We start from the raw sequence: 14430 nt of genomic DNA on the forward strand, positions 1-14430 counted from the left end.
CCAATGCTTCCACATCCTTCCTATAGTGAGGCGACCAGAACTGGACACAGTACTCCAAGTGTGGCCTAACTAGAGTTTTATAGAACTGCATCATTACATCGCGTCTCTTAAACTCTATCCCTCGACTTATGAAAGCTAACACTCCATAAGCTTTTTTAACTACCCTATAGCATACACCTGAGAAGATCTGGAGCTCAGTGAGGAAAGGTGATCAGTAGATAGAAAAGCTTGCAGAAATAATGGGGGAAGAATCAGAAGGTCTGGGATGGAACAGTGAAATCATTTGTGATAACATTGGCAGAAAAGCTTTTTTCTCAGTCCCTGATAGGTCAACAATTGAAGATTGCTACCCTTGCAAGTGGAACAAGTACCACACCTGCCCCTACACCTCCTCCCTCACTATCATTCAGGTCTCCAAACAGTTCTTTCAGGTGAGGCGACACTTCACCTGTGAGTCTGTTGGAGTCATATACTGTGTCTGGTGCTCCCGGTGTGGCCTCCTGTATATTGGTGAGATCTGACATAGATTGGGAGACCACTTCGCCGAGCAGCTACGCTTCATCCACCTGAAAAAGTGGGATCTCCGGATGGTCACCAATTTCAATTCTATTTCCCATTCCAATATATCAGTCCCTGGCCTCCTCCACAGCTGCAATGAGGCTACACTCAGGTTGGAGGAGCAACATCTTATATTCTGAGAAACACACAACAAATGCTGGAGGAGTTCAGTAGGCCAGGCAGCATCTATGAAAAAGAGTAAACAGTTGATGTTTCGGTCTGAAACCCTCCACCTTATATTCTGTCTGGGAAGCTTCCAATCTGATGGCATGAACATCGATTTCTTGAACTTCCAGTAGCTGCCCCCCTTCACCCTTCACCATTCCCATTTCCCTCTTTCACCTCATCTCCTTACCTGCCCATCACCTCCCTCTGGTACTCCTCCCCTTCTCTTTCTTCCTTGGTTTCTACCCTCTCCTGTCAGGTTTCCCCCTTCTACACCCCTCCCCTCTCCCAGTGTCAACTATTACCTACCACCTTTTACCTTTTCCTCCCTCCCTCCGCTTTCTTACTCTGACTTCTCATCTTTTTCCCCCAGTACGGATTAAGGGTCTCGGACCAAAACGTCAACTGTTTACTCTTTTTCATAGATGCTGCCTGACTTGCTGAGTTCCTCCAGCATTTTGTGTGTGTCGCTCTGGATTTCCAGCATCTGCAGATTTTCTCATGTTTGTGGCTCGATTTGAATGTCCTCACTCTCAACAAGCTGTTAAATCTCACCCCTCTTGACTGCCCAAAACTTCCAGAGTAGCTCTGAAGTGCAGCAGCTGTGGCAAGTAATCACAGCTGCCCGCTCTTTCACTTAGTACTAATGCCACAACAAGAAACAAGTTAATTCTCGACCTCCCTACCCACTGGGGTCACTAATTGAGGCTGTAACCAGTATTTTTCGTTTAAACAAAAATAAAATCAAAATTAAAATAAATTACTATTGATATCAAATACTGAATTCAATAAACAGTTCCAGTCATGCAATTGTTTTAAAAAAAAAGTCTTTTAGGACAAATCAGAAAATAGTTTGTTTTCTCCTTATGAAAAGTTAAGAGATGTAAACAGAGTCAGTAAAATATTATATATCTTTCTTTGAAAGTTCATCAGAATTTTCATTTTGAAACCACTAGCCAAGAACGTCAAGTACATGTTAAAAATTTCGCAGATGGATCTGAACGAAACAAAAACTGATTGGCAAATCAGTGAAAGTTTCCTTGAAACGATTACCTTATTCCTCTTATGCAAATAAAATCAGCTAAGCATATATCATAGAAGTACTGATGTACCGACGGTCGCCTGATTGGCTGAGCAGATCACCTCAGGTTGAGCCCAACGCCTGATGCATCAGTCATCATATTACAGGCTAATGACTGTACACAGAACATTGCAAAGACAGAATTCTCAGAAACAGCACTATCTCCTCGGACGGCAGAGATTTCCCTTGGATACTTTAATAACTAATATATATTTTTAAATAATGAAAAAACACAAGAAGCCTTAAGATCCCGATATCTTATGTTTATCAAATAGTTCTGCATTGCTTAAACTATGCCCCGATGTTAATATTCACATCCTCCCTCCCGTCCTCTCAAACGTCAAAACACCAGAATTCCCCTCAACTTCCCGGCTTTAAGACACTGCATATTCTGTCTTCTGTCCTAATGTCTCATCAGGTGCCTAGCTAAGCTTTTGAGATTTCCTCTGCGGGAAAAAAAAAGCATAGGAAGGTGGAATGTGTTGTCAAATGGAGGTGTTGTTTTTGTATGTGTCTGTCACGAAGAGGAAGTCAAACAGCAGAAGCAGAACTTTGCGGGAGCTGGCTAGTCTGAAGTCGGCAGCGCTGTGCGGCGAGGCACCGCCTACTCGCCGCGGTTGCCGCCCCGCCATTGGAGCGTCGTCCTCGGGCGCTGGTGACGTCAGAGCAGCCCGGTGCGGGTCGCCCTTCGGTTTCGGCTGGGGGACGGCATTCGGTCGAGGGGCTGCACGGAGCTTCGTGGAACTCGAGCCCTGGAGTTGTGTTTGCCGGCTGCGTAGTGAAGCTGAGGCAGTGGGGTGCTGGTGAAGTGAGGGGGCAGGTGTGAGTATGTTGTTGTTGATGATAGTGGGGGTACGTGTGGGGTCGAGATGAGAGGGTGATGGAGGGGTTTTGCGGTAGGAGTGGGAGTGTGTGGTGACCTGGATGGGTGGGCGAGGAGTTGGAACAGGTATTATCCTCAAAGAGTTCCGTAGCTGATCTATCATTTTCGGTTATTTGATCACAAACCTTAATGGTTCCTGTTGTCGAAGGAATTGAACAATCTCTCTGTAAATCAGTAGTTCATCCTGTCTGCATCGAGATCTCGGACAATGTTTAGGCAAGTAAGTGACCAGCCCAAAGGCAGAATCTGACCTACCACTGATATCCACCGGCATTACCATCTGTGAGATCCGCACTCTCAATATCCTGCATGTCACCGTTGACCAGGACTCCACTGGATCAACGGTACTTCCTCTGGGCACTACAACAGGCAAAATGCTGGATGTCCTCTGGCAATTGATTTACCAGATGATGCTTCAAGGCTTTTCCACCATCTACGACGTTGAAGTCAATAGTGTGATGGACATATATGACTGCAATTTCCAGCATTTTAACAATTTTAAGCGGTCTGCTTAGTTTACTACCCCCGATATTTATCCTCTCACATATGGTACAGGAGGCTGTTCAGCCTAATGGGTACTTGTCAATCTGGACAAAGCTATCACATTGCTCCCATTCCCCCTCTGTATTTCTCTAAAATCCTGCAACATATTCCCAGTCATATGGGTAATGTAGAATGGTCAGTTAATTTACCAGTACATCTTCAGGATGCTGGAGGGAACCAGCGTGCCCATTGGAAACTGATTGGAGAACCTGCAAATTTAACTCGGATGTTTGCCAGTGTCAGTATTGAACACAGGCCCTTACAGCTGTGAGGTAGGAGTGCTCAGTCGTTGTACTGCTGATCTACAAATTGTTGTAGTTATGAATCCATAATCAGAGGGAAAAAATCAGGGAAGAAAAGTTGTGGTACACCGTGCTTGCAAGTGTTAAATCATTGAATCAAAAGCAAAGTACTAATCTTGAGTTGAATCATCAAACGGACTTTTTGACTTGGGATAAGTTTTTACTTGTATCTAGGTTTTGGATTAGTTTTTTTCAAGGTGAGCTGAAGTTTTAAAATACTGTACATTTTGTTGATTACAAGCGGGTTGTAATCTGTCATACAGATGACTTGAGAACTATTCTGACACCTATAGAAACTTGAATAAATATCTAAATGTAGATGCATTTTACATACCTTATAATAATCCATTGTAAAATTGCTTTGAAGTCTTCGCTTATAGAAAAACTTTGAAGTGAAGGGTGTGTGGGGTGAGTGATTGGAGAAACAAAACCAGAGGTAAAAAGGAGACGGTTAGAAGTGTATCCAATTGCGCATGTGCAAAATGCATCCCAAATGCATCCAATTGCGCATGTGCAAGTCAAACTTTAAGCAGAAAAACAGGAATCTACAACAGTAAGAGAGCAAATAAAACTGAAGTGGTAAGGTTCTTTAGTTGGAAACTAGGCTTTTTTTTTTAGAAGTATTCACAAAAGGGCATCCTCCCAGTGGGCTTAATCATTTTAGACCTTTTGATAATTGAGATACTTAATTATGGGTCAAATAATTTGGTTTGGGAATTGGAACAAGAAGTTGAAGAGGAGATGATGATGCAACAGGGAAAGGAAAGACCCAGGAAAATTAATGCTTCATGATTTGTGTGGATTTTCTGATGAAACAAAACATTTCAGGGTTGCATTAATGGCTTTATTCACTGTACTACTTTGTATAGTTTTTGTTGTTTTACGAACATCTTTAAATTTACTTACAGAAGCAGATAATAGTTGTGTGGTTTTACTTCATACTTGAGTTTGTCATCTGAATTGAATCATTTGCTTGACCTGCTGTTTGTTTGCACCATTCTTTTAGTCTAACAAAAGTCTCCTGATGTCCTGTACTCTTTTGGATTAGAATTTGGTGATGCTCCATAAATTAAAGCAAGTTAGCCTCGGGAGGCTAAAGAAATTTGGCATGTCCCCTTTGAATCCTTATCAGTTTTACTCAATGCACTTTAGAGAGCATCCCATCAGGATGCATTGTGGCTTGATATGGCAGCTACTCTGCCCCATGACTGAAAGAAACTTTAGAGAACTGTGGCACTCAGCATATTACGAGAAGCAGTCTCCCCTCCGTGGACTTTGTTTATACTTCTCACCTCAGTAAAGCAGCCAACACAATCACAGATCCCACCTACTCCAGACATTTTCTTTTCTCCTCTCTCCCGTCAGGCCTGAAAGCATGTAACACCAGTCTCAATGATAGCTTCTACCCGACTGCTATAAGGCTGTTGAATGTTCCCTAGCAGGATAAGATGAGCACTTGACCTCACAGTCTACCTTGTTATGATCTTGTCCCTTTTTGCACTTTTTCTGTAACTGTTACACTTTATTGTAAATTGTGTTATTGTTTGCTTTGTACTATCTCATTGCACTGTATAATATACTGTATGAGCAGTACACAAGCCAAGCTTTACACTGTACCTTGGTGCATTTGGCAGCAATATTCCAATTCCAACTTGCAGTTGGGGATACACTGACAACTTCAAGGTACCTCTCAGAGTTTAATTGTGAAATTTCTGATTTGAGATTGTAGCTCTAATATTAAAGCATTCAGCAAATTTCCATTTCAAAAAACTGTGCTATCCTGTGCTATCTTTATCCATTTAGTATTATTAAGGCATATTTCTTGTTGTGTACTTTTAAAAGAAGCAAATGGGGCTGCTTTATGAGTAAATACTTGTTTTGTTTCAAAGGCACAGACCATGAATTACGTTGGACAACTGGCCGGCCAAGTGTTTGTGACGGTGAAAGAACTTTACAAGGGATTAAATCCTGCCACGTTGTCTGGCTGCATCGATATCATTGTTGTCCAACAGCCAGATGGCAGCCTCCAGTGCTCCCCATTCCACGTTCGCTTTGGGAAACTAGGAGTGCTCCGATCTAGAGAAAAAGTGGTAAGTCAGCAATGGCCTTTTAGTTATTGGGATGTGTTCTTTTACGTACACCAATAACTAGTTAGGTCATTTTATGTTGGAGTGATTGAATATATTAAACAGTAAAAACATGTCTTGAGCCCGGTTTGCACCTCTAAGAAATATAGAAACATAGAAAATCTACAGCATAATACAGGCCCTTCGGCCCACAAAGCTGTGCCGAACATGTCCTTACAGTAGAAATTACCTAGGGTTACCCATAGCCCTCTATTTTTCTGAGCTCTGTGTACCTGTCCAGGAGTCTCTTAAAAGATCCTATTGTATCCGCCTCCACCACCGTCGCCAGCAGCCCATTCCATGCAAATATCACCCTCTGTGTAAAAAAAAAAAAGACTTAACCGCTGATGTCTCCTCTGTACCTACTTCCAAGCACCTTAAAACTGTGCCCTCTCGTGCTAGCCATTTTAGCCCTGGGAAAAAGCCTCTGACTATTCACACAATCAATGCTTCTCATCATCTTATACACCTCTGTCAGGTCACGTCTCAACCTCTGTCACTCCAAGGAAAAAAGGCCGATTTCACTCAACCTATTCTCATAAGGCATGCTCCCCAATTTAGGCGACATCCTTGTAATTCTCTTCTGCACCCTTTCTATGGTTTCCACATCCTTCCTGTAGTGAGGCGACCAGAACTGAGCACAGTACTCCAAGTGGGGTCTCTCCAGGGTCCTATACAGCTGCAACATTACCTCTCGGCTCCTAAACTCAATCCCACGATTGATGAAGGCCAATGCACTGTATGCTTTCTTAACCTCAGTGTCAATCTGCGCAGCAGCTTTGAGTGTCTTATGGACTCAGACCTCAAGATCCCTCTGATCCTGCACACTACCAAGAGTCTTACCATGAATACTATAAATACTCTTAATAGTATTAATGCTCTTGTTGGATATCAAGAAAGTAATGTGATGTTAGTACTGGAAAGAACAGTCGTAATCTCACTCAAATATGCAAATATTAAATAGAATAAGATTTTGCTTTCGTGCAGCTATTGATTCTTCCTGCAATAAGCAAAATTGTATTTTCATTAGTAAATTAAAAAGCCAACATTGTATAAATGAAAGAGGACACTAATCTGAAATGTGTCCTAATACTGTAGGCAGTCAGGTAAGCTGAAAGGTGACTTGTGATGAAGAGCATTATGTGTGGCAAAACCTACAGTTATAGCCATTTGGCTGAATGTAGATTGAAATGATTTGGGTAAAATAATGTGTACACTGAAACAAAATTGACATTTAATTCTTTTGGAGTGTCTGCTTTTTCATCCTTGGTCATAAGTATACAATTTAAAATTGAAATATGTTCTAACTTAACATTTTTTAGGTGGATATAGAAATAAATGGAGAACCTGTAGAGCTGCAAATGAAGCTCGGCGATAATGGGGAGGCCTTTTTTGTTCAAGAGACAACAAATAATAAGGTAATATTGCATTGTTTCCAAATCAAACTTAGATAATTGATAACTGAGAAATTAGCTTATTCCATCAGCTGTATTACTTATCTCTTCGATAGTATTGACTTCTATATATGTATTTCCTTTATAACAAACTAAGAAATATTGGCTGCATAGTATATAGTTTGATTTTTTACAGATCTGATAGCTATGCTATTTTTCCCCTTTTCCCAGTTGACTGTATTGAATTTCTGAAATGTATGCTTGCATGACTGAAAGATATTAAAAATGTTTTGTAGATAACAGACCAAAAATGCCATCATTTCACCAAAAAATTTCTTCTACGTCCCCACAACCGTGCAACTTCTTTCTCATTTAGACTTTCTCCATCATTATATATCACTTAGAAAAGTAGATGGAAAAAGCAGTGTGAAGTGGTTGGGAAGAATGTGCAGAAGGAAGTGGATCTTTTTGTTTGGATTTGGAGTTTCACGTGGGAAAAGGTGAAGTAATTCCACTTTGATAGGAAAAAGTGAGAAGCATGACTTTGCTCGAGAGAGGCTTTGCTTGAGGATCAAGGTGACCTTGTACATGATGCACAAATATTATCATGTAGGTGGGGCATGTAATTGGGAAGAGAATTGGAACATTGCAGAGTGGCTAGAGCAGGGGTGTCAAACACGGGCCGGATTGAGCAAAATGCAGCTTCATGCGGGCCGGATCAGTCGGACGCGTGCGAACGCAGCTTTTGTTGCCTCCGTTTTTTCAGCCTGCTCTCATGTGTCTCAGTCTCTGCTGTAACTACAAAGTGTTTCACTTTACAAATTCCGTTTCTTATGAAGAAGACTGCCGAATAAACACTAAAAACCCTGAAAACCTGGTACCCGAATAAACTCGGCATTAGCCATATCATACGCCATAGGCGCTTCGATTACTGGGGCCAGCTTTAATAGTAATTAGATATTATCTCGCGGGCCAAAGATAATTCCATCGCGGGCCTTGAGTTTGACATATATGGGCTAGAGTATAAAAGCATTACTGCAACTGTGCAGCATGATAGTGAAATTATCCTGGAGTACTGTATGTAGTCTCCTTATTTAAGAAGGGATGCTCTGGTTTCTACTCAGGTTATGTGGTACACATTGTTGAAAGGAACAAAGATACAAGACTGTGGGGCAGAAACCTTATAACAATGTTTATTGTAGCCCTGGACTAGAGCCAGTAAGGTGGTGACCCATGTAGGACAGGTGACCTTGAGCCAACGGGATGGAGATCCATCAGCTGAGGAACATCATAAGAGTCAGAACCTCCAGATATGTAGTAGTGATGACTCTCTAGGAGATTTACTATTTGTTGATGTGACATGCCCTACAAACTTGGTGATTCGAAATGGGACTGTGAGAAACGTATGGCCAGCAGCAGAAATTCTTTTTTAACTGGTGTTATTTCCTGTTCTTTGACTGTTCGTGGAAGGTCAGGAAAACTTGGTGTGTAAGCTCAGGTCTGCTTCTGTTGAGACAATGAAGGTACTTACTGGTAATTACTGATTCTCTCTGTATGTCCCTGATCATTATTACAAGGGGTGATTCTTGTAACAAAATAAAACCACTCCTAGCCTTTTAACTTCTGTTACAGTGAAACAGGAAAATTTTGGTGGGGGTAGGTTGTTTGTGAGGTGGTGCACTCCCTCTGAAATTGACACTGGGCTTACGACATATGGACTCGTGATTTTCAGTCCTTTCCTGACATTGAATGATCATGGACAGGGGATTATGAAGAATCAGTGGGGATGTCACATTTTTTTAAGGTGCTCAGAATGGTGTCTGTTTCAGAAGAATGGTATCAGGCCTGTGACTGATGTGGCCTCTATTAAAGGGATGAGTATTTATTTATTGAGATACTGTGCGGAATGGGATCTTCTGGCCCTTTGAACTGTGCCACCCAGCAATCCCCTGATTTAACCCTACCCTAATCACAGAACAATTTACAAAGATCAATTAACCTATCAACTGGTACGTCTTTGGATTGTGGGAGGAAACCAGAGCATCTGGAGTAAACCCACGCGCTCACAGTGAGAACATAGAAACTCCTTACAGACAGAAGTGAGAATTGGGAACTTGGCCTTAAAGAAGTTGCTGACAGTAATTTGCTTATTTTTCCAGTTGATTTAGAGCAGGGGCTCCCATCCTGCGGTCCAGGGACCCCTCGGTGTCCATGGCATAAAAAAGGTGTAGAGGATTTAATAAGCGACATTGGTAGTAACTCTCCAGTGGATTACTGCTGCCCAATAGACTGCTTATGCTGATTCTGATAACTATCCTCAAACACCTTTTTTTCATACTTGATCAAACATCACGTTGATGTATTGAAGGCGATTGTGAGTTTCATTGTAAATCTGCCTTCAGTATTTCCCTAGATGTAGGAAGTGGTTTCTTGGGACTTGGCTGGCATTGGAGACAATTCAGTAAAGATATACCAGGTTTTCCTGGGGTGAAGAAACTGAAGAATGGTTGAGCAGATTGGGGCGTATACACATTACAATTTAACAGAGTCTTGTTGAATATGAAAGTTGCTGAAGGAAGTTTACAGCTTGATTCTGAGAGGATACTTCCCCTTTGGTAGGAAGTGAATTGAAGATGTAGTTTCAGAATAAGTGGTTGCCAATTTAAGATGTAAATAAGGAAGATTTTTTTTCTCTCCAGAAAGTTGAGAGTCTTTAGAATTCTACTCAGCAATCTGTGGAGGAGAAGTTAATAAATGTTATGTACTTAAGGCTATGTCAGTGTGTGTTGCTTTGGATTTCCAATGTCTACAGAGTCTTGTGTTCATAATCATAGGGGCATCAGGTAGTGAGGTCTAGAGCAAGCTAGCTGTGCTACAGTGCAACAGACCCAAGGGCCCGAATTGCATATTTCTGCACTTTTATCCTGTTCTTGCACCAGACTTCCTCTTACTCAACAGCTTCATGTGAGGGATTTCATAAGAAGAACTACAGTTCAAAAAGGTGTTTCATTTCTATCTTTTCAGTGTAAGCAAGCATTGGCAATAAATGCAACATTGCCAGCAGTGCGGTGTTGACCCCAGCGTCTGCAGTGTACTTTGTGTTTACTGGCTCTGTTATAGGAGTCAAACTGGATACACGGGAGAACAAAGCACCCTGTGGAAAAACCGGGCAATCCTGGACAACGTTTCTCACCCTCTGCATGCCACCTTGGCTGAACAGAGGAACACTTTTAGTAATAGACTAAGGCAACTGAGATGTTCCAAAGAGTGTTATACGAGGTCATTCTTACCCTTGGCCATTAGGCTCTATAACGAGTCAACCTATAGCCAGGGAAGTGATGACCCCCTCCTGTTAGACTGGGGTAACTTATTTTTTTATTCTTTCTACTTCTAATATTTATATCTGTGTACTGTGACACTAATTTTCTTTGGGATTAATTAAGTATCTATCTAAGTCTTTAGATTTGTCATGACAATTTTTTCTATTGGCAGTTTAAAACAAAATATTGAGCCCAGCATAAATGAAAGTTGGAAGATAGATTTCTTGAATTGATCAGCATGAGAGCATTTATTCTTGTTTGCTGCTTTCTCTGATGTAATTCCTTGTCATTGAAATGGAAATAAAGTTTATATAGGGTGGCAGGCAATAGAGAAATTAGCACCTGTGAACATACAATAAGCATGCACCTGCTGAATCTCATTAGGCATTGGATGAATTGTGTATTTGGTGGTTCAGTAACAATTCTATAAAAGTAGACAGCAGCTTACTGGTTTAGGACAGGGAAAGGGGCTCATACATTGCACCATGAGTGACAGGTACATATTCTGGGCAGATCATGAAGCAGAGCTGCAGCTTCAGCCAAGGCAGGGCCACCAGGCTATTGACAGAGCAGAATAGTGTTCCTCTTGATAACAATGCTCTAAACAACCAATAAATTAAATGAAGCATCTTATCTCACATGAGAGCTAATCTTAAATTGGCATGTGAAAAATAGCAAGCAGAGAAAAACTTGCCACATTGCCCTTTCCTAGAAATACACCAGGGGCATGCTAGTCGTTGTTTGGGCTACATGGAGATAAAGGGCTGGGTTTAAGGACTGTAGCAGAAGTAGCTCCAGAAGGCATGTAAGGATGAAGCCTGAGTAATCCAAGCTGGAGATACAATGGTGCGTATCGAATGATGAAGTTTGGCCATGATACTGTCAGAAGATAGGCTGGTCGTGAAGTGTTAATGATGTCAGGAACGGCTGATCATTTGCACCTGATTGATTTGTTACCGTTAACTTTGTGAATTGGATGAAGGTGCTATTCCCTATTTTCATATGTGTAGAAGATTGCTGTTGTACAAATGGGGATTATGACCAAACTTGGTAAGGTGGAGTAGCCCCTGATTTTCCCACCCAACCCCTCCCAAAAGCGAGTATGAGAATGATCAAATAAGTTCCTGTTTGATCTGAGAAGGAAGGTACCAGTATTGCATCATTATTGTGGAGTGATGGCTGTTGTGTTAAAGAAAAAGCCTTCATTTGGTAATTTGTTTTCAACTAAAGTGAATGGAATGCATTTTTTTTCAGACTGATGCCTCTGATCTATGATATTGACACCATACTATAAAATTGTACAAAAGAGGAAATAAAATTCAGGTTTGAATTACATAAGAGCACTTCTCTTTATGTTATGAACCAATCTATTGTTATCAATATCAGCCCTTCCTATCAACAGTTTTTGAGGGGAAAAGATTAAGTTAACAAATTTTGTGACATATGCTGGTGATAATAAACCTGATTCTTATTAGTTACATTTTGCTTAAGTCATTAAAAATACCCTCAGAATAAAATTTCATTTAACTTTTCAGTCAAGTAAAAGGCTAGGACTTCCCTGTCTTTCAACATGGGATACCTGACAACCCTCTTTCCTTCAGCTCTTTGAAAGAAGTAAAGACATTGGCGTGCTTTCCTTGTGATTGCTAGATAGATTGTCATGTTAACCACTCCAGTGCTTCCCTCTGTCACCTACTGTATATACTGGAGTTCATCCAGAGCATGGTTTTCCAGATGCTGATGCTCTTCACACATTTGATTACCGAATTATCAGAGCTTGATTAGTTCTGGGTCCAGCAAAGTCTCGGTTCAGATTAGTATTGCATTTTCAATTCCCTTCTTATATTCAGGCCGACAAGTACCCAGTCTCTTTTTTTTAATGCAGGTCTTATGCACACACCTGCATTTAATCAGCTTACCAGTTTCTTTGGTTTCAGATGCACTGTTGAAAGTATCCTAACTTGTTGCATCGTGGGTTAGTACGGCAATTCAAATACATATGAACATTAAAAACGAGAGTGGTGGTTTCAGTCCTATGCATCATGGGCACATACTGTACCTCCCCACTACCAGTAGTATGTACAACATGCACTGCCTCAAGAAAGAAGCATCCCCACAAATCGGGCCATATAATTTTCTCACAGCTACTATCAAGCAGAAGAGACAGAAACCTGAAGTCCCACAACATCAGATTCGAGAACAGCTATTTCCCTTCAACCATCTGGCTTTTGAACCAACCTGCATAACCCTGATCACTGCAGTAAAGCAACGCCGTGATCACTTCGCATGAAAATAAATGTTTTTTTTTTGCTCTGATTATTATGTTCTTGTAAAAATTGTGCCTAATTTGTATTTAGTTTATTTTTGTGAATTCTGCTTATATTATCATATAATAGCTTATGGGAATATTCATTAGCACTGATTAGTTTGGCCACTATGAAGCTGATACTGCTGTAACTGCAGTTTTCATTGCTTGTGTGCTTGCTGTTATGCATCTGACAATAAACTTGACTGTTTCCTTTTGAATTTGATTTCATAAAGGTAACAAAGGCATTAGCAGTAGATGAGCAGGAGCAGATGAGGGCATTACTATGCAATGGAAGTAGATGGTCTCGATAGGGCAAACATTTGCTGTTCAGTAGTTCCATTTAGTATCAGGCTGTATTCCATAAACAACTTGACATTCTTACTCTCCACAGACATCCTTAAAAACAGAAGAGTATCCCCAAAGAATGAGTGACAGTAAAAATGTTAGAACCCCGAAGCCTCCCACTTAATTGTACTAGATCAAATTATACTGTAGAACAGTTTAATTGCCCTGTGCCTAAAATATATATCTAATTTCATATTTGATTTTTTGAGTTCTACCAGCTGTTTGTTTTTGGTTTTGTTTGGTCCTGTTTTCCATAGGTTGTTGCATTTATTTTTCAGTTTCCTGGAACGAAGCTTAAGGTTGAATGGATCCGGATTTGGTGATACTGAAGGTAAAAGACTCATAGTTCTGTTTAAATTGAAATATTCATTTATTGCCTACTAGGTAAATGTTCCTTCACACCTGGCCACCTCACCTATAATCACTTCTGAAGGTGCTGTACTGATGGAGACCACAGTGGGGAGAAGCTTGGTTGACAAGCAGAGAAACCCAGAATCTATTGTAACGTCACAAGCATCTACGTCTATTCATGGTACACCGTGTTCTCCAGAAAGCCAATTGAGCGGCAGCTCTGTGAAGAAAAGAAGAAAAAGGAGACGCAAATTGAGATTGGATAGCGTGAGAAGAGATGATGTTGGTGATACTTCAGAGAATGAAAACATGTTTCCTATTGAAATCAGCTCTGAAGAAGAGGTGGAATTCACTGAGGCTCCAAGGTACATACCTAAATGATTCTTGGCAATAGAAAAACTGCCGTAGCAATTAGTATTGTAATTCATAGGGTTTGTACTTAGTTATTTATAGGTTTAATTATGATGAAATTTTATTATGGACTATTTGCCTTGATCAATTTTGACTGACTTTTCTCAGCTTGGTACTTTGCTGTTGTATATAACCTAAAGATGGCATGTTTTGAAGAGCCTTTTCTCTTTCTCTCTTGCTTACAATTTTGTATTACTTTTATCATACTGAGGTGGTAGCTGGTCTGAATACAGAGTGGAGTAGGCACTATTTAACTGAAACATACCACTAAACCCTTCCAGAGCTTCAGAATTTCCTGTTTGTTTTTAAGGTAGGGTTTTGAAAATTGCCTAGTCTTAACTTGCACTGTTCTCCTTAAATCATGTCTTCCTCTGCTTTATGCTCTTCTGGAACTTTATGGTATGTGATTTGAATACATCAAGAACAAAAGCAGATACATCAGAAAAAATCCAAATGTATTTTCTCAGCCTATAGGCAAACTTGTTGGCCGTCTGTATGGCTGCTAGAAATTGGAGACACCAGAGAATGCAGATGCTGTGATCTAGAACAAACCCAAACTGCTGGGGGAATTTAGCAGGCTAAGCAGCATCTATGGAAGGAAATGTTGATGTTTTGGGTTGAAATGCTCTCGCAGGGTCTCACC

The 14430-nt window shown here is 40.7% G+C and overlaps 1 protein-coding gene across 4 annotated transcripts in view; it reads left to right on the forward strand.

Annotated features, from left to right (window-relative positions):
- The window catches only part of lpin1a (lipin 1a), a 122738-nt gene that overhangs the window by 48605 nt on the left and 59703 nt on the right, over window positions 1-14430 (forward strand). For 3 of the 4 annotated variants that reach the window (XR_012100298.1, XM_073056932.1, XM_073056933.1), the window contains exons 2-4: window positions 5422-5622; window positions 6981-7076; window positions 13410-13741. Coding sequence is in view for 3 of the 4 variants with exons in the window: in XM_073056932.1 (XP_072913033.1) it covers window positions 5422-5622; window positions 6981-7076; window positions 13410-13741 (629 nt within the window). In the remaining variant the exon portion in view is untranslated. Of the gene's footprint in view, window positions 1-2438; window positions 2625-5421; window positions 5623-6980; window positions 7077-13409; window positions 13742-14430 lie in introns of those variants that run through there. The other variant, XM_073056935.1, reaches the window with a different exon arrangement.

Source organism: Hemitrygon akajei, chromosome 9, assembly GCF_048418815.1.
Source record: "Hemitrygon akajei chromosome 9, sHemAka1.3, whole genome shotgun sequence".
In the NCBI taxonomy this organism is placed as follows: domain Eukaryota; kingdom Metazoa; phylum Chordata; class Chondrichthyes; order Myliobatiformes; family Dasyatidae; genus Hemitrygon; species Hemitrygon akajei.